The sequence below is a fragment of the Epinephelus lanceolatus genome, chromosome 20 (genome assembly GCF_041903045.1).
Source record: "Epinephelus lanceolatus isolate andai-2023 chromosome 20, ASM4190304v1, whole genome shotgun sequence".
NCBI lineage: Eukaryota > Metazoa > Chordata > Actinopteri > Perciformes > Serranidae > Epinephelus > Epinephelus lanceolatus.
In genome coordinates, this window is record NC_135753.1 from 14,050,477 (window position 1) to 14,072,133 (window position 21,657).

General features: G+C 42.1%; 2 protein-coding genes across 4 annotated transcripts; one reads left to right on the forward strand and one right to left on the reverse strand.

Moving 5' to 3' along the window:
* The first annotated feature begins 206 nt into the window (after positions 1 to 206).
* Positions 207 to 8,374, forward strand: pks1 (polyketide synthase 1). The gene is made up of 6 exons (XM_033638581.2): positions 207 to 264; positions 379 to 532; positions 1,222 to 1,382; positions 1,475 to 1,678; positions 1,764 to 1,945; positions 2,046 to 8,374. Exons 1-6 carry the CDS (start codon positions 207 to 209, stop codon positions 7,539 to 7,541), a joined length of 6,255 nt encoding a protein of 2,084 aa, XP_033494472.2. The 3' UTR covers positions 7,542 to 8,374.
* On the reverse strand, positions 8,218 to 19,856 carry LOC117264545 (phenolphthiocerol/phthiocerol polyketide synthase subunit C-like). 3 transcript variants are annotated; one of them, XM_078162461.1, is made up of 7 exons: positions 19,208 to 19,438; positions 18,982 to 19,058; positions 18,405 to 18,558; positions 17,408 to 17,568; positions 16,528 to 16,734; positions 16,177 to 16,358; positions 8,218 to 14,880 (listed from the first exon to the last, which is right to left on the reverse strand). In XM_078162461.1, the coding sequence occupies exons 2-7, from the start codon at positions 19,037 to 19,039 to the stop codon at positions 9,328 to 9,330; spliced, it is 6,315 nt and encodes a 2,104-aa protein (XP_078018587.1). In that variant the 5' UTR covers positions 19,040 to 19,058; positions 19,208 to 19,438; the 3' UTR covers positions 8,218 to 9,327. The 3 variants fall into 3 exon arrangements, with proteins under 3 accessions (XP_078018587.1, XP_033494468.2, XP_078018588.1); XM_033638577.2 differs by having other exon boundaries at positions 18,982 to 19,856; XM_078162462.1 differs by lacking the exon at positions 18,405 to 18,558 and having other exon boundaries at positions 18,982 to 19,439.
* Positions 19,857 to 21,657: the final 1,801 nt, after the last annotated feature.

Here is a 21,657-nt window from a genome sequence, read left to right on the forward strand (position 1 = left end):
GATGCAACAAGGCAGGCATTGTGGTTTCCTCTTGTCCCTTCTCACTGACACAGTGTTTATAAAGAGAGGAGGCACAACAGCTCTAGTTCTGACCAAAGACAGCAACCAGGACTGAACATGAAGCTTCACTATGGAGAGGCTTGAAATTCATCTTTGGCTTTTAGAATAAAGCCCCAGAGCAACTTTATGTCCGTCTCAAAGGAACAATGGAGGAATCAGATGAGGACGTAGCTGTTATTGGGATTGGATGCAATTTCCCTGGAGGTAAGACGCAAGTATTTCGATTTTCTTTAATATTCTTTGTTGTTTTCTTTGTTGTTTGTTTCCCCAGTGGTTTCTTGAGGTCAATTATTGGTATTCTGGTTCATTTTATTTTAGGTGAAGGGTTGGACAACTTCTGGAGGGTTCTTTTGGAGGGAAAGAACTGTGTTGTAGATATTCCAGCAGAGAGATTTGACACCACGTTTTGGTACAATGCTGATGATAGCAAACCTGGAAAGACACAGACAAGCAAAGCAGCTCTTATAGAAGGGTAAGTGTTAACCTATTAAAGGAAAACTTCACCCTCAGATGACCATTTGTATATCAGTTACCCACTCCATGTTATGTTGAATTTGTGAAGGAGACTTTGTTTTTCTCGCATGCCTCCACAGTGAACGAAGAATCCAAAAGTGGAGACATTTCTTGATGAATTAAAATAAAAGGGGTCCGTGTTTAACAACAGCAAAACTATATTAAAACATTCATTTACAAATTCTCACACAACTTGTGCAGTATAATCAAGTGTCATTTATCCAGTTATATGCTTAGTGCAACCCAAACAGCCTTTTCTGGCAGGGAATTAAAAATAAAGTGATACCTTCACTTTGATTTTAGTCGGAAGGGGCTGTCTGTTTGGAAAGTAAGTATACAACTGGATAAATGAGACTTTGATTATATGCATGACCTGTGTGAGAGTTTCTAAACAGATGTTTTGATATAGTTTTGCTGTTTACGGACCTCTATTGATTCAGTTCATCAAGAAGTTTCTCAGTTTTTGGATTCTTTGTTCACCCGAGGCATGTGAGAAGCAAAGTTTCCTTCCCAATTTCAACAAAATGTGGGTGATGAATTGATACACAAGTGGTCATTTGTGGGTTACAGTATTCCTTTAGGAGTGGGTGTTAAAATTCCATGGAGAGATGTTTGACTTATGATGGATCTGCTATTTTCATATTGCAGGTTGAATGAATTTGATCACACATTTTTTGGCATTACTGAAGCAGAGGCTGATTTTATGGACCCCCAGCAGAAACTCCTTCTGCAGTGTACATACAGGGCATTAGAAGATGCGGGAATGGCGATGGAAAGCATAAGTGGAGGCAGAACTGGAGTTTACATAGGTGACCAATACTGTTCTATGATACACTCAAAATCAGCACAATTTCATGATAAATAAATTGTGATGTTCTCTGCTTTTGTAATGGTGTTTCAGGTCTGATGAACAGGGATTATGAGATGCTACAAAGTAACAGTCCCACCACGATAACCCACTACAACGGCACTGGGACGGCCATGAGTGTGGCCGCCAATAGAATATCCTTCACATTTAATCTTACTGGCCCTTCATTTGCTGTTGACAGTGCCTGTTCTTCATCTTTGGTGGCTCTACATTTAGCCTGCCAGGCTATAAAGCAAGGTACGTGGGTCTCTTTTGCATTGCAAATGTTATGCCTAAAAGCATCACACATTCAAATGTTCCATGAACTCTCTTGTTCAACTAGGAGACTGTGAGATGGCTCTATGTGGAGGTGTGAGCTGTATAATAGAGCCAAGAATGTTTGTTGCCCTCAGCAAGGCAAAGATGATCTCACCTGAAGGGACCAGCAAACCTTTCTCAAGCAGAGCAGATGGTTATGGCAGAGGGGAGGGCTGCGGGGTCGTTCTCCTGAAGCCTCTGAAAAATGTAAGCAAGTATTCTGTTTATCTTTGACAGTCATTTCATGACATTTATAAATCCTATACAGTACAGATAGTCTGTTTATAATGTGACTTTCTCTACAAAGGCCATAAAAGACTGCAACAAAATATGGGGTATCATCAGCAAAACGGCGGTCAACCAAGATGGTCATTCAGTCACTCCAATAACCAAACCATCCATGACTCAACAACAGGAGCTGTTGCAAAGAATCTACTCGAAGTCTGACCTTGCAAATGTCCAGTACATAGAAGCACATGGGACTGGAACCCCAGTTGGAGATCCAACAGAGGCAGGAAGCATCTCAAATGTCATCGCTAAAGCCAAACCTCGTGGTTCAAAGACACTGCGGATTGGCTCTGTAAAGGGCAACATTGGACATACAGAATCTGCAGCTGGAGTGGCCGGACTCATTAAGGTTCTTCTGATGATGAAGCATGAGACCATTGTTCCCTCAGTTTTCTACTCAGAGGACAGTGCAAGCATCGATGCAAAAGCTCTGAGTATAAGTATCCCCATTAAGGCTGAAAGTTGGGAGACAAATGGGTCATTAGGAAGAGTAGCGGGGATAAACAGCTTTGGCTTTGGAGGCACAAATGCACATGCGATTGTAAGAGAGTCCAGACAGGCCACAGTTCCGACACAGATCCCAAAAGCTTGTCCAAAACTTTTTGTAATATCTGCAGCCTCTGAGAAATCACTTATCCTGTCCATTACTGACACCCAGCAGAAGATTTGCAGCAATCAAACAGTTGATATACAGGCACTGTCATACACGTCAGCATGTGGAAGGAATCATTCTCAGCACAAATTTAGGAAGGCCTTCCTAACATCTTCCCTTTCAGATCTAGAATATCAGCTGACTTCTGCATTAAGAACAAACGTTGAGTCTATAAAGTCTGACATCCAGGTGGTGTTTGTGTTTTGTGGAAATGGGGTTGCGTACAAGGGTATGTGCAAGCAGCTCCTGAGGGAGGTTCCTGTCTTCAGAGATAAGGTCAGAGAAGTTGAGAATCTTTTCCAGAGTCATAAAAGCATCAGCATCAGTCAGTGGCTTGATGGTAAATATGATAATGGTGATTTTAGCAAGCCCAGCGTTGTCCAGCCACTTCTCTTTGCAATACAGGTTGGCATTGCCGCTCTCCTAAAGCACTGGGGTGTCAAACCAGATGCTGTGCTTGGACATTCTGTTGGTGAGGTTGCTGCTGCTCACTGTTCTGGTTTCTTGTCTCTTGAGGATGCCGTGAAAGTGTTGTACCACCGCAGTGTTCTTCAGAGTAAAGTCACAGGAGGCAAAATGCTTGTTGTTGGTAATGTGGCCATAGAAGAGGTATTAAAAATCCTTCCAGAGTTTTCTGGGAAAATTTGTGTTGCAGCATTCAACAGCCCCCAGTCCTGCACTCTGTCAGGGGATGCAGATGCTGTAGACATGCTCCATCAGCGGCTGAAGATTGTGTTTACAGAGAAGAATCTCTTCCTCCATGAGTTAGATGTGCCTGCGGCATACCATAGCCATATGATGGATCCTATACTAGATGACATTGAGAAAAGTATCTGTCACTTGGATACCAAGAACACAGAGTGCAAACTTTTTTCTACAGTGACCGGAGAGAGTTATTCAGATGGTGACTTCAGAACAGGCACGTACTGGGCAAGGAACATACGAGAGTCTGTCTTATTTGAACAAACACTGCGTGCTGCCACCAAAGACAAAGGATCAAGAACAAATGTGGTCTTTGTGGAGATTGGACCTCGTAGGGCTTTCCAAAGGAACATACATGAAACTTTGGGAAATAACACTATAGTTCTTTCCTCTGCCCAGCCAGAAAAAGATTACGACACAATCTTGTCCACCTTGGCAAAACTATTTGAACTGGGCATCAGTGTGGACTGGCATCAACTCTACAGGGGGTGTGAGACATTACCCACAGCTCTGCCAGTCTATCAGTTTGACAACACAAAGAAAGAATTGAATTTTGAAGCTGTTAGAAGAGGTTATGAATCATTTCCTTTTTCTCCACAAACACTCATATCCCAAATAAAGCAGGATAACAAAGAGTGCATGTACAACCTCTCATTAGAGTCTGCACCATATCTTTGGGAGCATAAGAATAATGGTGTTCCCATTGTGCCAGGTGCGTTCTATGTTGAACTAGCTTATGCCTCACTGATGGCAAGTTTAAGGCCAAAGAAACCTGTTTCTCTGCTCCAGCTCAGTGTAAGATTTGACAGTCTGCTTACACTAAGCTCAGACTGTCATCAGTTAAAAGTGACACTGAAGCATGCAGAGAATGAGGCTTCATTTAAAATACAGTCCCCTGTTGCAACACATGCCTCCGGCACATACAGGTGCACAGATGGCCAACCATTGTTAGACGAACCAACCATTTGTCTTGACATGATCTCCCAAAGGTGCAAATTGGTTATGAAGAGAAAAGACATTTACTCAATACTTTCTCAAGCAGGATTTGAATATGGCTCTGTCTTCAAACAGCTTGAGGATGTGCACTTTGGAGACGAATTCAAGGAAGCCGTGACAGCAATCAAAGTCCCTTGTGAACTTCTAGAACACCTTCATGACTATTTCATTCACCCTGTTTTATTGGACTACTTCTTGCAAATGACCGCTGTGGTAGCTATCGGACGGCTAACAGCCAAGCAGGGATTCCCTTTAGGTATTGGTAGTGTAGCTGTATCAGGACCACTGCAAGAGGAAATGGTCATGTATTTAAGAGCCACTCAAGAGACTCCAGACTTCCTCGATGTATGTGGTTGCTTCTCTACCACAGAGGGTCATGTACTGGTGGAACTTAAGGGGGTGAGGATCTCATTTTTGGGCCATTGCTCAAGTGTTCTTCAGTCTTGGTTCTTCCACAATGAAATAACTGCAATTCCTGAGAAGACAGACTGGCAAAATTGCAAAATAAAAGCAATAGTTTTTGAAGACAAACTTGGGATTGCTAAAGGACTTAGGCCGTTCATGCACCCAGAGTCAGCACTTGTGGAGAGCAGAGAGCAATGGACGGCAGAAGAAGTTCGAAAGGTAGTGTTGGAATCACTCAACACCATGGCTGATTTGCAAAATGTTCTCTTCATCTGGGGTGTAGAGGACCTCAGCCACTTGCCATCTGAGAAGATGCTGGACTACTTGGTGGCTTGCTGTGAGGTGTTTCGCCAAATTGTTTTAGCCTTGAAAGAGATCAAACGCTCTTGCACTGTCCGCGTCATAACTTACAGATCGACAGAAGCAACAGTGGATCATGTCAGTCCTGGTTTTGTGTTGTCTGGTATGACAAGGGCTTGTGCAGTGGAGATGGCGGATCTCTCTTTTCAGCTGATTGACCTTGCTTCTGTGACCAGTGAAGACATTCAAACGCTGGTTCATGTGATAAACACCTGCAAACAACAAGAGCTCATGATCAACAAAGGGCAAGCATCAACAGCAAGAATAGCACGGACTCCCATGTGGGAAGGGGCTTTATGTGACGGTGACATGCACTCAGTAAATGTGTGCGACTTTGTTCTGCAGACAACTGATCCATATAGAATGACTCGTGTGTCTGCCACCCCCTACGACACAAATACAAATCCTGTCCAAGAGAAGTCTGTTGAGATTCAGCTAACCAATGTATGCGCTCATTCATCCGATTACTTTCCCGTCACCACTTCACATTTTAACTACGGCAAGACAATGTATTGGAACAAGCATACATCACAGAATCACAAGCTTCTTGCTTTAGATTTTAGCGGCATTGTCACAGCTGTTGGGAAAGACGTTTGTACTTTAGGAGTGGGAGATCATATTGCATCGTGTTATCCAGTTGCTGCAACTGCAAAGATCATAATTCCTGAAGCTGTGTGTTACAGCACAAAGAGACTCCCGTTTCTGACAGAGACTCCATGTGTGTCGTACTTCATACTGGCATGGGATATCCTGCAGAGAATTCTGTCTAATGTAAAACAACAGCAGAGGAAGCTAATCATCATCTCCTCCAACTCAGCCTCTGCTCTGATGAAAATTTTGGCTCTGACAGCAAACAGGTCAGGTTGGAGTGTTTCCTCTCTGCCACATCTCAGAGGAGAATCTATGCAATATGATCAGAGTCATGCATTTGTTTTCCTGCCCCCGTTTGATCACTCCTGGCAGGGAATGCAATACAGTGGTGGTCATGAGAGACACATTATTTTTGTACGTAGCAGTAACAAGTCTTCTTCACTCTCAGAAAACATGTTTGCACTGAAGACTGAACACATCCATGTGCATAACCTTGATGTGGCTAATATTCTCCAGAGAGCCAGTCTGCTAGTACGAAATAGGGATGTCTCTAATTGGCTGGTGTCATTGGGCTTTGATACAGAGTCTCTACCTTTGAAAAGGGAGACTTTTCAGTGGTCAAGCACAAAGGAGCCTCAGATTGATGCAGATGCTGAGTCCTACTTCACAACAAAGACGGTGCAGCAAGTTGTTCTAGATAACAGAGAGTCTGGTTGTCCATTGTCTGATATCCCTTTGCTAACAAGGCCTGGACAGCTCTTTAAACAAAGCTGTGTTTATATTGTAACAGGAGGACTCTCTGGTTTGGGACTTGAGACGGTAAAGTTCATTGCCTTTAATAATGGCGGTTGTATTGCCACATTGTCCAGAAGTACTCTGACTGATGAAATGAAGTCTGAAATGGAACTCCTAGAGAGAAGATACAGGGTGGCAATCATGAACATCCAGTGTGACGTTTCTGTGTTGACAGAGGTTGTGGATGCGATCTCAAAAATTGAAGAAAAATTCTCCTCTTGTCCAATCAAAGGAGTGTTTCACAGCGCTGCAGTATTACATGACGCTTTGATCGAAAACCTTGAAGAGCCCCTTTTCCGAAAGGTGCTACAGCCCAAAGTGAGTGGTGCTCTAAACCTTCACTATGCAACACTTCACAACAAACTGGATTTCTTTGTGTGCTACTCCTCCATCTCTTCATTCATTGGCAATGCCTCACAATGTAACTACGCAGCAGCTAATTCTTTCCTGGACACATTCTGTCATTATCGGCGAAACCTTGGGCTTGCTGGACAGTCCATCAACTGGGGCCCTCTGAACCTCGGCCTCTTGTTGAACAAAGACCATTTCCAGAAGTTCCTGGAGGCAAAGGGGATGATGGTAATGGATGTTTGTGACATTCACGAGGCACTTGAAAAGTGTCTTGTGATGAACAGACCACAACAAGTCATATGCAAGTTCAACTTCAAAAATCTTCATGTTCATGTGCTTTCACAAAATGCATCTCTCAGAGAGCGGCTGTCAGCTTTAGTGGAAATGGAGCTTGAAGATAATCTAGGTAATGAACCCAGGGTTCAACCTTTGTCTTCCACACATGACAGTGTAAGAACAATTGTCAGTGAGATCATCAACGTTAGTGTAGATGAGCTAGATGATGACTCAGCTCTGTGTGAACTTGGTATTGACTCCATGTTGGCCATGACTCTGCAGAACAAAATTTTCCAAGAGACAGGCGTGAATGTACCTTTGGTTAGAATACTGGACCCCAACAGTACTCTGGCCACTTTGGCAGCTACAGTAATGAATAATGGCTAATTTCAAAGCTACATCAAAGAATGCCTTAAATGACGGATTAAAAAGGGTTTTGTCAGTGCATGAAAATGTTTGGGGAAAAAAAAATTGCACAGGGACTGCACTGTTTCACTGCTGTGGTTTTGTTCTCGTAGCTATCAGACATGATGAAATTTTTAATAGGCTTGTTTATACAGCCCCACATCCTTTTATTGTTAGTAAGTATACAGTATGTTCTAGTTGTTTTCCACCGACGTCTTGGCTCAGTCACATTTTTACAAAAATACAGTGCTGTAGTACTTTCTTGATTTCTGTTGTAATGTGTATATTTATGTTGTTGACAAGTTCTCTGTAGAAGATCTGTACATTTCCTGGGTATGTTCGGAACCAAGTGTTGTTAATCAGTTTACAGCTTTAAGTAAAAATATGCTTGATCATGTCTTGAATCTTCCTCAAATCAAATCAGTTAAAATGTCTAGACTTTCAAATTGTTTTTTTTTCTTTGGCTGTACATATATATATTTAATATTTTGTAATTATTGATGCAGAGCAAATTTTAGGAACTGTGAACAAACAAAGCAGGCCTTCGTGATCCAAGTTGGAGCTGCTCCTGACGCTCTTGCCAGCTTAATATAATTGCAATGATGTAATGTGCATGAAAGAATATTTGTTAATAAACCAAACTTATCAAGCACACAGAGAAATTGGCAGCTTGTTTTATTGTGTCATGAAGAAACAAAAAATTAAAAAAAACAACATGAGACATGTTGCAATGACAACATGTAATGCACCAAATGTACCATTTCATAGATTTTTTTTTTTTAAACTAAAGTGCTGGTATAAAATCGCAGATACGATACCAAATATCTGTACTATCAAAATTCCCCATAATAGTTCTATAGCCAAATAATTTATTGACTGATAGGAGGAAGTGCTTAGTTGTGATTTGTATTTAGAGAAAAATAGAGCTATAAATACTTACATAAGATATTACAGTATCTTTTTTAAACATTTTATTTGCATGTATATCCTTACTGAAGCAATGTCCTTGTCCACACATGTAATAAATTAGTGGCTGAAACAGCAAAAAGCTCAATAATTATGTCCCCAGTTGAACATTTATGGGACATACCAGGATACTGTATCACATTTTGTTCCATCATCCCCATCATAAAAGTGATAATCAATCAGAATCAATGAGACAGCAGTGATAACAACTGACCATGACCTATGAGAGATGAGTGAAAGTAAAACAGACAAATAAAAGATGATGTTAGTATTATACAGGCCGAACGCCGTGATAGATTTGAAAAATGACTTTACAAATGGATGAAAATTGATAAACTAAGAATGCACTTACATTTACATTTATACTAATATTTACATATATTTACATAAATTATTCACTGTCAAAATCATTTAACGACAATAATTGTGTATTTAAGTGTAATGCTGACTTTTCATCATGAATATATTACACAAAACAGAATGGGTAAACCTGATACAAAACATCCACTCAAAATTAAAATTAGGCATGTCTCAAAAAAAAAAAAAAAAAAAAAAAAAAAAAAAAAATTACAGTGTAAAACTGCAACACCAAAATGAACCAAAACAATAACCAAAGCAAAGCACTTACAAAAAAAGAAAAGAAAAATACAGTATAAATATGTGGCATTAATACAGGTATGCTGTTGCATTGCAATGGCCATCATCAGCCTTCTACTGAATCCAATTAGTAATTTTCAGTTAGTCCAGTATTATAATGCTCTGATAACTAATATTTACATTTCTGTATTTGCGTTTCTCATTTTTACAATCTGGTAGAAACGACACTGATGTCTTCCACTGGAAGCGGCTCTGGGTTATCACTGAAACTTTCACCTTCATCTTCTTCACTCAGTATAGCTACTACTGTTGATATCGTGGCGTTGGGATCCAATAGTTTGACCAAAGGCACATTCACACCTCTCCCCTGAAAGATGAGATTCTGCAGGGTCATGGCCTGCATGGAGTCAATGCCTAAGGATAAAAGAGGCAATTCATCTTTCAGCTCACTTTTATCCATGCCGATGGTCTCAGAAAGCAGAGAGATGACATAATCTTTTGGTGAGACAGATTTGGCTTGTTTAGTTTGAGAGTCTGTCTCTTTGGATTTTTGGAGAGCCTCGTCTACCAGTGCGAACAGGCGCTTGGTCAAGGCCACATTTTGAGAGAGGATGTTCTGGCTGATGTTTCTGAAGTGAAACCTGCAAACAGCCTGTTGGGGTTGATTGAGCACAAGGCATTGCTCCAGACTTTTATAAATCTCAGCCACATCCAACACCATCATCCCCTTTGCCTCCAGAAACCGCTGGAAATGCTCCTTGTTCAAGAGCAGACCAATGTTTAGAGCTCCCCAGTTAATGGACTGCCCAGGCAGCCCGTGTTTGCGCCGGTAATGACAGAACATGTCGAGGAATGTGTTGGCTGCTGCATAGTTTGTTTGTGATGCATTTCCCAGAAAAGCTGAGATGGAAGAGTAACACACAAAGTAATCCAACTGACAGTGCTTTGTTGCATGATGCAAATTCAGTACACCATTTACTTTGGGTTTAAAAACTTTCTCATAAAGAGATCTGTCAAGGGTCTCAATCAGCCCATCATGCAAGACAACTGCACTGTGAAACACACCTCTGATTGGACAACCAGGGAATTTCTGGCCAATGACACTGATGACCTTGTGCACACACTCAGACACTGATACGTCACACTCCATGGTAGAGATAAAGTTTCCACACTGTTTCTCCACATTGTGTATCTCTTGCTGCACATCTGGTGTGGGCTTGCTCCTGGAGAGTATGACGATGTACTCACCCCCTCTTTGTGAAATGAACTTGACAGTTTCAAAGCCCAGACCAGAAAGACCACCTGCCACTATGTACACTGCTCTCTTTTGGAAAAGCTGTTTTTTTGTTGGCAGCAATGGAATATCAGACAGTGTACTGCTGACACTTTTATCCAGAGCTACAACAGCTAACTTCTTTGAGTTGAAGTATGATTTTGGTGTCTCTGAATCAAGGCTCTCAATGCTTTCAGATTTCACATTCTGAAAGGTAAAGCTCTCAATAGCAAATTTCCTGCTCAGGTTTAGGAACTTCAGCCAGTGGTAAATGTGTGGCCTTTGTGAACTCAAGAATCCCTTTTGCAAAATGAGTGGCATCTGAATTGTCTGCACATGAACACTTTCCTTCACACTTTGGGACACATCCTGAGCAAGCAGACACTGCATCTGAGATTCACAGATGAAGACAACATGTTGGACACCTGGGAAGTTGCAAATTTTTGCAATCAGAGATTCATCAAATGGAGGCAGGATGACAAAAACATCCATTTGATTGACATTGACAAAAGAGCCATTGCACTGTGTGCCAACAACCACATTCCAACCTGACTTGTAAGAAGTGAGCGCCAAGACTTTCATCAGAGCAGAATCAGGCACAGATGATACAATTCCTAGATTATGTTTGGCTCTGGGCAAAACACGATGCAGGATTTCCCATGCTAGCACAAAGTAGGAAACACAGGGTGTTTTTTGAAGGAATGGAAACCGCTTGGTGCTGTAGCACACATCCTCTGGTACTGTGATCTTGCTGGCTGCTACCACAGGGTAACAGGAAGCAACATGGTCTCCTACTTTCAGTTTCCTGACATCTTTTCCAACTGCTGTAATAGTACCACTTAAATCAAGAGCCAGTAGCTTGTGTTTCTGTGATGAGTGTTTGTTCCAGTACATTGTCTGGCCAAATTTGAGATGTGAAGCACTGACAGGAAAGTAATCAGATGAATGAACACATATTCTTGTGGGCCGAATTTCAACTGATGTATCCCTGATTGGCTGGGCCTCCTCCTCAAAGAGGATGGCACTCAGCTGAGTCATCTTATGTGCATCAGCAGTCTGAAGGATGCAGGAGTCAGACATTGTAGTGGTAAAGCTGCCCTCTGAACTGGGACTGATTTCAGGTGTAGTACGGACGATGGAAGGTTTCAGAATCAGCCCGTCTTTTACCACCAACTCTGGGTAATTGCTGCAAGGATGCGATCTTAGGACCTCCGACAGAGCTGCAAGGTCCTCAGCAGAGGTAGAGCTTATGTCAATCAGCTGAAATGTAAGATCTGGTATTTCTGCAGCAAATGATCTTGTCATACCAGCAAGAGCAAAACCTGGACTTATGTGGTCCACTGTGATGTCAGAAGAACGGTAGGTGACAGCTCTGATGTTGTTTGGGAAGCTAATTCGCTTCAGCTCAAGGACGATTTGGCGGAAAACTTCACACAAGTTTGCCAAATTCTGCAGGACAACTTCAGCGGCCAGTGAAGTGAGGTCCTCTTTGCCCCACAAAAATAAGACCTCATCAAAGTTTTTCTCAATATCTGTTATGTTGAGATTTGCCAACTGAGAAGGAAACCCATGGCTCAAGATATCTTTTGCATGTGTGAAGGAAATGTATGTAGACTTTGAGTCCAGATATTGCTGTAGGCCTTTAGAAATCCCTATAGAGTCGCAGAAGACCAGGGCCTTAGGAGGAGGAGCAGATGTGTCGCCTTCAGGGATGACACTAAAGGCATTATGGTAGAAATACTCCTTAACCACATGTGAGCGACTGCCAAGGTACTTGATGATCACATTCTTAACCTCAACCAACACTCTTCCCTCTTTATCTGCAAAGCAGCCACAAATCTCAAAGTGATCAACGCCCACATCAATTGCTCTCAGATAGACAACCATCTCATCCTGCAAGGGTTCAAACACTGTCAAACTTCCTATTTTGGCAGGAAATCCTGGTCTACCAGCGAAAATGTGCTCTACTGTTACTGGCAGAAGCTGCATCAGATAATCCAGCACAACAGGATGAATGCAGTAGTCATGCAACTGAGACCGCAGTTCTTCTGGAACTGTGACATTTGCAAAAGCCTCCTTGAGATCTTCTCCATAGTGCACATCTGCTTTATTCAGGAAGACATCTCCATACTGAAAGCCTCCTTGAGAGAGATACCCATAGAACTCTTGAGAGCTTACTACAGATTTGCATCTTTTGAGGATGGAGCTTAGTGAGATGCACTGCTCCTCTATGAGCCTCTCTTTCTTTGAAACCACTGTGCCTGATGCATACGTTGCAGACGGGGAGAGTACCATGAATTTAGTTTCCTTCTCTGTTTGTTCAACTTGCACCTTCATTTCAGGGGAATGCTGGGTTAAAACAAATGGACTGTGAAAACTGACACTGAGCTGCAGTGAGCTCAGTGGTACTTTTGGTTTGGCGGTGGCCATGCATGCAGCTAAACCCAACTCAGCATAGAAGGCACCAGGGACGATGGGGATGTCATTGTGCTTGTGCTCTTTCAGATAGAAAGAAGAGTCAGACATCAGATCACAGCTGAAAACATTGCTTTCACTTCCTGTTTGGCAGAGCACAGGGTGATTACTTGCTGTGCTTTTCTGTGCTGCCCCAATGATAACATCTCTGTCTGAGCAATCAAACTGGTATTTCGGAATAGGCAGTGGCGTCGTCTCATATCCTCTGTAGAAGGTGTTCCAATTTACATGGACACCCAGTTCAAACAGCTTAGACACAACAGACATTAACGTTTCATGATCTTTCTCTGGCTGCACGGAGGCAAGAACAGCTGTGTCATTACCCAGAGATTCCATTATGTTTCTCTGAAGCGCCCTTCTTGGCCCTATCTCCACAAACACTGTGTTATTCTTGCCTTTAGTTGCTAACCTTACTGCCTGCTCAAAAGCTACTGGCTCACGAATGTTTCTAGCCCAGTATTCCCCTGTGCAGTATTCCCCCTCCTGGACCTCCTTGCCTGTCACTGTTGAGAACAACTCTGTGTCAAGATCATTCACCTGTAGGGAGCCAATTGTCTCCTTGATTTCTGGCAGAATTGGGTCCATCATGTGGCTGTGGTAAGCAGCCGGGACATCCAGGACACGAAGGAACAGATTCTGACTGTTGGCTGAGGTGCTCAGCTCCTTATGGAGGCTCTCAATTGCATCTGCATCACCTGAGAGGGTGCAGGACTGAGGGCTGTTGAAAGCAGCAAGGCAGATTCTACCAGAGTAATGAGGGAGAAGAGCAGTTACCTCTGATACAGCCATGTTGCTGATCACAAGCATCTTCCCCCCAGTGACTTTGCTCTGGAGAGTGCTGCGGAAATAGATGACCTTAACCGCATCCTCAAGAGACAAGAGGCCAGAACAGTGAGCGGCTGCAACCTCACCGACAGAGTGTCCGAGTATTGCATCAGGCTTGACACCCCAGTGTCTGAGAAGGGTGGTAATGCCAACTTGGATAGCAAAGAGGAGTGGCTGGACAACATGTGGATTGTTGAAGTCACTACCCTCAACCTCACTCTCAAGTGTGTCCAAGATGTTCTGCGTACTATGTCTTTGGAACAGTCGTGCAGTCTCTTCAATCTTATCCCTGAATACAGGCTCATGTTTTAGTAGCTGTTTGCACATGCCATGGTAAGTGACACCATTTCCGCAAAAGACAAACACTAACCTTGAATCTGAGTAGGATGAGTGAATGTTTTTGCCTAGAGTGGCACTTAACTTCTCTTTTAGATCGACTACAGATGAAACCATGATGGCCTTTCTGTATTTATGTTTTAGATGCGTCCTCCTACAAGCTGACGTGTACAGCAGTGAATCTAGATCAACTTTGTGTTCATCTTCTAGCTGTTTAATGGTGTCTTCCATCATCAGAGTAAGAGATTTTGGTGAATTTGCAGACATGACAAAATACCCTGCCTGTTTCCCATCATTCTTTCTCTGAATGTGGGACTGTTTGTGCTGTTTGACAATGGCATGTGCATTTGTACCCCCAAATCCAAAGTTGTTCACTCCTGCAATTCTTGCACGAGAGGATTCCCACTTTTCTGCTTTCTTAGGAACTTTAATGTTCAGGGCTTTGGCATCAACACTGGCAGTCTCCTCAGAGTAGAAAACTGAAGGAACAATGGTCTCATGCTTCATCATTAAGAGAATCTTAATAAGTCCAGCCACTCCAGCTGCAGATTCTGTATGTCCAATGTTGCTCTTCACAGAGCCAATCCGCAGTGTCTCTGAACCTGGAGGTTTTGCTTTAGCGATGACATTTGAGATGCTTCCTGCCTCTGTTGGGTCTCCAACTGGGGTTCCAGTTCCATGTGCCTCTATGTACTGGACATCTGCGAGGTCAGACTCTGAGTAGATTCTGCGCAGGAGTTCCTCTTGTTGTGTCATGGATGGTTTGGTGATTGGAGTAACTGAGTGTCCATCTTGGTTGACGGCTGTTTTGCTGATTATGCCCCAGATATGGTCATGGTCTTGTATAGCCTGTAAAGCAACAAGACTAAAATGAAACGAGAGTATGATGTTTATAACATTGTAACATGCATCATACTGATATACAATGGCACAGGAAGTGAATATTATGTGAATTAGTGAGAGGAGAATAACAGATATAACAGGAACTAGGAAGATGCTGACTAATATAACATTTATGTAGCCTGGAAATCCAGACCCAAATCTAGAAAGATTTAAGGTCTGGCTATGAGTAATGAAAATGGCCCAACTCGAGGGACGGCACCAAGCATGCATTTGAAAATATCACTGCACGCAACTGGATAACACTACGACCAATCAGAACAATACTTAGCGCTTAGCTACCAGGGGAGCTAACTGGTAGATTAGACTCTTGCCGTATCCGGTCGGCAAAACAGCAAAAACGTCCTTCTTGCAAAGGAAAGATTCGAGCGCCGTCTTCTGTTCCTCTTTTTTTTTTTTTTTTTAAATATATTTTTTCGGGCATTTTTAAGCCTTTAATCGATAGGACAGATAAGCGTGAAGGGGGGAGAGAGAGAGAGGGAGTGACATGCAGCAAAGGGCCACAGGCTGGATTCGAACCCGGGCCGCTGCAGCAACAGCCTTGTACATGGGGCACCTGCTCTACCACTAAGCCATGACGCCCCTTCTCTTCCTCTTTTAGAGAAAAAGCCAAGTCTAACTCGTTCATTGTAGCGGCCAAAGCCGTTTCAAACAACTGGTGTTCATCCGTAGCCATCTTGCAATGTTTACTGACTGATTCCAGACAGCGTCGCAGCGCTGTTGTCATCTGTTTAGCTCGCCTCTGGCCCGCCTATATCAGATACACCGATGTGATTGGTGAAGCTCGGCTCCAACGGCATGGGTAATGAGCATCATTACTGATTGCCAGAGTGACTCGCTGAGCAAATTCAAATTGTGCTCTTGCGAAAACTCTGGATGTCCAGGGTAACATTTATGGATATTATGCGCACTTTAAAAGAAATAAATTGTGGGGCGTCGGTGGCTTAGTGGTAGAGCAGGCGCCCCATGTACGGGGCTGTTGCCGCAGCGGCCCAGATTCGAATCCAGCCTGTGGCCCTTTGCTGCATGTCATCCCCCTCTCTCTCTCCCCCCTTCACGCTTGCCTGTCCTGTCCAATAAAGGAAAAATGGCCAAGAAAAATATCTTTAAAAAAAAAAAGAAATAAATTGCTTAATAATAGTAAGTCAATCAGGCATTAATTCATGTTTCTCTAATATCTGCTATGGTTGCTTGTTAATAAAAGGAAAAAATGTGTTGCACTTTTGTTACTCTAAATATTCTGACCTTTTTCAGAGGCTTCAGGAGAACGACCCCGCAGCCCTCCCCTCTGCCATAACCATCTGCTCTGTTGGAGAAAGGTTTGCTGGTCCCTTCAGGTGAGATCATCTTGGCCTTGCTGAGAGCAACAAACACCCTTGGCTCTATGATACAGTTGACTCCTCCACAAACAGCCATGTCACAATCACCTGATAAGATAAAACACGTTTCTTAATATCTTACAATATATTTGAATGTCTATTTAACACTTATCTTTACATTTAAAACCACAGTGCTGTGGCATAGCTTTTTCATTAGAGTTACCGTAAAGGTTGCACTGAAAGAGTCATTGACCTTAGTTGGACATACTGCACAGACCTTGTTTAATGGACTGACAGGCAAGATGAAGAGCCACGAGAGACGATGAGCAGGCACAGTCTATGGACAGTGAGGGCCCAGTGAAGTTGAAGATGTAGGAGACTCTGTTTGCTGCAATACTCATTGCAAGGCCTGTGCCGGTCCAGTGGTTGATCACACTTGGATGCACGTGTGCAGCATTTGTCTCATAATCTCTGTTCATTAAACCTACAATAAAAGCAACATAAAAACTGGTTAGAGCACAGAACCAACCATGTAGGCAGAAAGAATGGTGGCATTGTACACTTCTGAAAACCAGGGATACATCACCATTGCATGTTATCATGTAGCCCATACGATGAACTTTACATTTCAACAAGGCTGAGGTTAACATGTGGTTAGGTTTAGGCACAAAAAACACTTGGTCATGGTTAGGAAAAGATCATATTCTATCTTAAAAAAAGCGATGGGTCTCTACAAACACCCACATATTACCTAAAAAGGCACTGGAAACACAGGAATGAGTTGCTAAATCACAATCGGTTTTGTTGCCTGTTGTTCTCGAACAGTGGTCTGTAGTGCAGCTTGGCAGGCATTTCACTCTAGTGACACGCCATCCACCATCCCCTCCACCTTCCGAGGACAGTCAGCTCATACACTTCATCACTTTAGAAATGTTATGATACGTATGAAACATGCAAATGATTCATGTTCGTGGTCTGCAGATAAGTACAATGCCAACATTTTCTTCTGGCTACTGGGCTGACATATCGCAATGATTAATGCATGGAGCTCTTTAAGAGAGTTCAATAATTCAAGGAACAGCAAGAAAAATGTGATGGTAAATTACACAAAGCACATAAAAAAGCCTGTCACTTACAACATGCTTTTACTGACTTACCAAAAAACACTCCTGTCCTGGTCCCACTAGCCTTCTCCATAGGAATTCCAGCATTCTCCAGCGCCCTGTAGACACACTGAAGGAGCTGTTTTTGTTGAGGGTCCATTTGTTCCACTTCACTGTCGCTGATGCCAAAAAACTTGTGGTCAAATTCATTGAACCTGAAAGCATTCAAAAACACTAGATCAAATTCAATGACTGAGAAATGGATCATAATCTAATACTTTACCGGCCCAAAGAGAAATTACTGGTGATGACCATAGTTTAAAATGAGAAAATCAGCAGTGTTGCACGCATGAAATGCACACACCTGTTTTCATTTACCCATTGGAAATGTATAGTTAGAGGCCTAAACTATAAGCTGGTACAAATACAGCCCAGTCACCAGAATAAAATATTGGCATTGTACTTTCTGCAAACCACTGCTATGTTTGTACTTTTGCAGTAAATGTACCTTTGTACGTATATTTGTAAGTTTCAGACTTGTGATGTAGTTCAGATAGCATGTTTATGAGCTGAGTTTCTCATCAGGAGGAGGAGGAGATGGTGGATGGCTTGACACCTAGATGAGACGGCTGCCAAGCAGTAGATAGCGGCAGACCAATGTTCAAAACCAACAATGTTTTTTAACGAGAGTTTGGAACATTTCCAGCCGTGTTTACAGTGACCAAACCAGGTATTTTAAACCAAAACATTCTCCTAACCCTCACCAAATGGTTTTTGTGCTTATGCCTAACCACATGTTAATAACAGTGTCACATGTCACAGCATGTGATTGAAAATAGAAATGTAAAGTTTGTGAACAACATGTGATATTACAAATGCAACATATCTGTCAACATTTATTCTGGCAACTGGGTTGACAAACAGCATGTAAAGAACTTTTTATTAACAGCGGAAAAAGACAAGTCTATAAGACTATCTCCCTCCACATATTCACAAGACACACAAGTAGTGACATCTAAATAGGTTACATGATAAGGTTCAAAAAGCATACCCTTCAATGAGAGCAGCATTGGCTGTCCGGGATTTACCCGCTTTGTTGTCATCTGGGTCATACCAGCTGGCCAAATCAAATCTCTCCTTTGGAATCGGTACAGAACAGTTTCTCCCATCCACCAGAACCCTCCAGAAATTGTCAAGCCCTTCTCCTGTTTGAAAAGATATAACACTTAAAAGCCCAATTGTGGTACTGTAAATTGTAGTAGGCAGATTAGGAGACAAATGGCCACCATTTAAATTAAGTGTTTTGCATGATTCCCCTGATTTGCAAATACAAAAGATTTGTAATAAGCCTAAACTGAATAAAATAAAATGACAACCAAACACCCTTTTATTAATTTTGCCAACCGTGATGGTCATTAAAAGATTGTTTATCTCAGGTGAACACATTTTAATCTGTTAATTTCATTTCTGATCTAGTAATGTTGAAATTATGCAATTTCTAAGGTTTTGGTCGTTTATTCTAAAGTACATTGTGGGAGACGGAAAAAAAGCTTTAACTAGCAAATTTGTTGATAAAATAATAAACATATAAGAAAACACAACTAAGTTACCAAATTTAAATAGCTTACCCCCTGGAAAATTGCAGCCGATGCCGACCACGGCAATACTGTCTTCAGCTTCTTTCATTCTGACTAACAGAACATCACTGAGAAAGAAAATCAAAAATCTTTACTGTACCATCATGTCAACATCACTCTTTCTTCCTGGCAACATCACATCCAGAGAGAAATGTGTTGAGCATTTGCTAAACGTGTGTAATTAGTCCAGTTGTGTCATGCAACGGTGCATCCTTACATCCATTCTGTTTGCCTTTTCTCTCAGTGATAGTATCACTCTTGGACGTGCGCTTGATTCTTATAGCCAGCTTCTCTTGTTTATTAAACATTAATGATTGATTGTATACGTGGCCATGGAGATGAAGGACTTCAGTGCACACATTTATGGCGCCTCGCAAATGATTAGACCGAGTTTAATGAGTAAATCAATATGATCCAACGAATGGGTGACTCTAGGTCTTGGTTCATTGAAGCTTATTACAGTTATACCATAATTAACAATCAACCAGTCAATCAAGGAAATCAACTTTAAAATATTCTTATGGGTAAAACTTCATTTAAAATCATAATCTACCACATTTTAAGAAATACGCTTAGTTTTAATGACTCAACAATATTATCATAACCCCAATACAATGCATACAACATGTTAAATTACAGTGTCCTTAGATTACCTGTCATTAGCCTTATGTTTTGATGAAATACGTTGAGTTCAAGGTACATGTTGAAAGGTGCGCACAAACAAACTCTCATTTTCAGATGTCTTTACAACATCCAACAGATCCTCTGTCTCTTGTCACGCTCAACGCAATGATGTCCATATATCACTGTGGATACACTATGCAACAAATAATTACTTAAAATATCAGAGGAATCAACAAAGACGGCTAATAAACACACAAAGAAATTATTATAAAGTTTTCACAAACACTGTATGCTACAGAAGTTGTCCGTCCATCAATATTCATCCGCTTATCAGGAGCAGCAGGCCAAGCAAAGTGCCCCAGACGTCCCTCTCCCCAGCAATGCTTTCCAGCTCCTCCTAGGGGACCCCAAGGTGTTCCCAGGCCAGATGAGATATGTAGTCCTTCCAGCATGTTCTGGGTCTGCCTCGGGGCCTCCTACAGTGAGAGGTGCCCAGAACACCTCTGACGGGGGGGGTGCCCAGGAGGAATCCTTATCAGATGCCCGAACCACCTCAACTGACCCCTTTTGACGCGAAGAAGCAGCGGCTCTACTCCTAGCTCCCTCCGGATGTCCGAGCTCCTTACCCTATCTCTAAGGCTGAGCCTCACTCTCCATTCTACCCTCACTCGTGAACAAGACCCCGAAATACTTGAACTCCCTTGCTTGAGGCTGTAACTCTCTCCCAACCATACAGAACTTGTAATGTCCGCAAAGGTAGCATACTGTGTTTGCTTTAGTTATGGCCCAAACATGGGCGAATTATGAGACTGTGGGCTCCTGGGCACAGATATGCAAAGGGCCCCGCCCACTCTCCCACATGGGAGCAAAATGCATAGTCTGTGGTTATTAAGTATCTCTTAATGGTTGTTTTTGTGTCATTTTGTAGTCATTTGGGTCTTACTGAGAGATTTTTGTGTCTTTTTGGGGTAATTTTGTGTTTCTATAGGTAATTTTGTGTCTTTTTTGGCTGCTTTGTGACACTTTGTAGTCATTTTGTGTCTCCTTGTGGTTGTTTTACTCATTTTTGTAGTTAATTGTGTCTCTTTGCATTTTTTTTGCATCTTTTTATGGGCATTTTGGGCATCTTCCTGGTCGGTTGGTCGATACGAATTTATTTGAGTGACACTTTAGGCCCCTGGGCCTGTGCATGGTAGGCCTGTTCAGTTTCGAATTCCTAGGCCAAAGTATTGATTGGGTTGAGGACCCTGTTCTAATACAAGGGATTATCATCATTTATGCAAGCGAATTGCATCTCTGAGGGGCTAAATGTGCTCAAAAACTCACAAAACAGTTGAAAAAGTTTACAGATTTTGGTTTTCATGCTCGTGTGTGACATAATAGCTCGATAGTGCCCCCTACAAAATTATTATAAAGTAGCCCTCGTGGTTCATTTTACCTAGATGCCTGACATTTAGCAAGCATATTTAACATACCAAGACTTAAAAAAGTGTCTTGGAGCCATACACTTAACACAACAGGAAGTAAGGCATGTTGAAATTAATGGGCAATATCAGTGTATTTTTGGCCATTTCTAGGTGTTGTACTGTTCCTAACTAATTAATGAGATTGACTTCAAATTTGATCAGCACAATCTTAAGACCTTAACAAAGACAAGCTGTTAAAATTTTAGGGGTTTCATTGAATGTTTCCATGGCGTGGCAGCCATTTTGCACGTTTCCCCAACACCCATTAAACAGGAAGTTGTTGTAACTTGAGCATACATTGTCCAATCTGCCCAAAATTTCTCATGCTTGATAAGAGTCCAGACCTGAAGTCATCCACATGCCAATACTGAGTCAAATTATTGCGCCACCTATTGGCAAAAGGAAGTGGCCCTTGTGTGACAAACATTATCTGATTAACAATAGTTTTTTGCTGTGTGGTCCATGCAGCAAAATAATGCATGCTTAGCACATGCTCTCTTGTGCCATCTACCAGACACATGGAGCAATACAAAATTTACCATACATAATTATCAGTGCAATGCAGTCCACGCAGAAA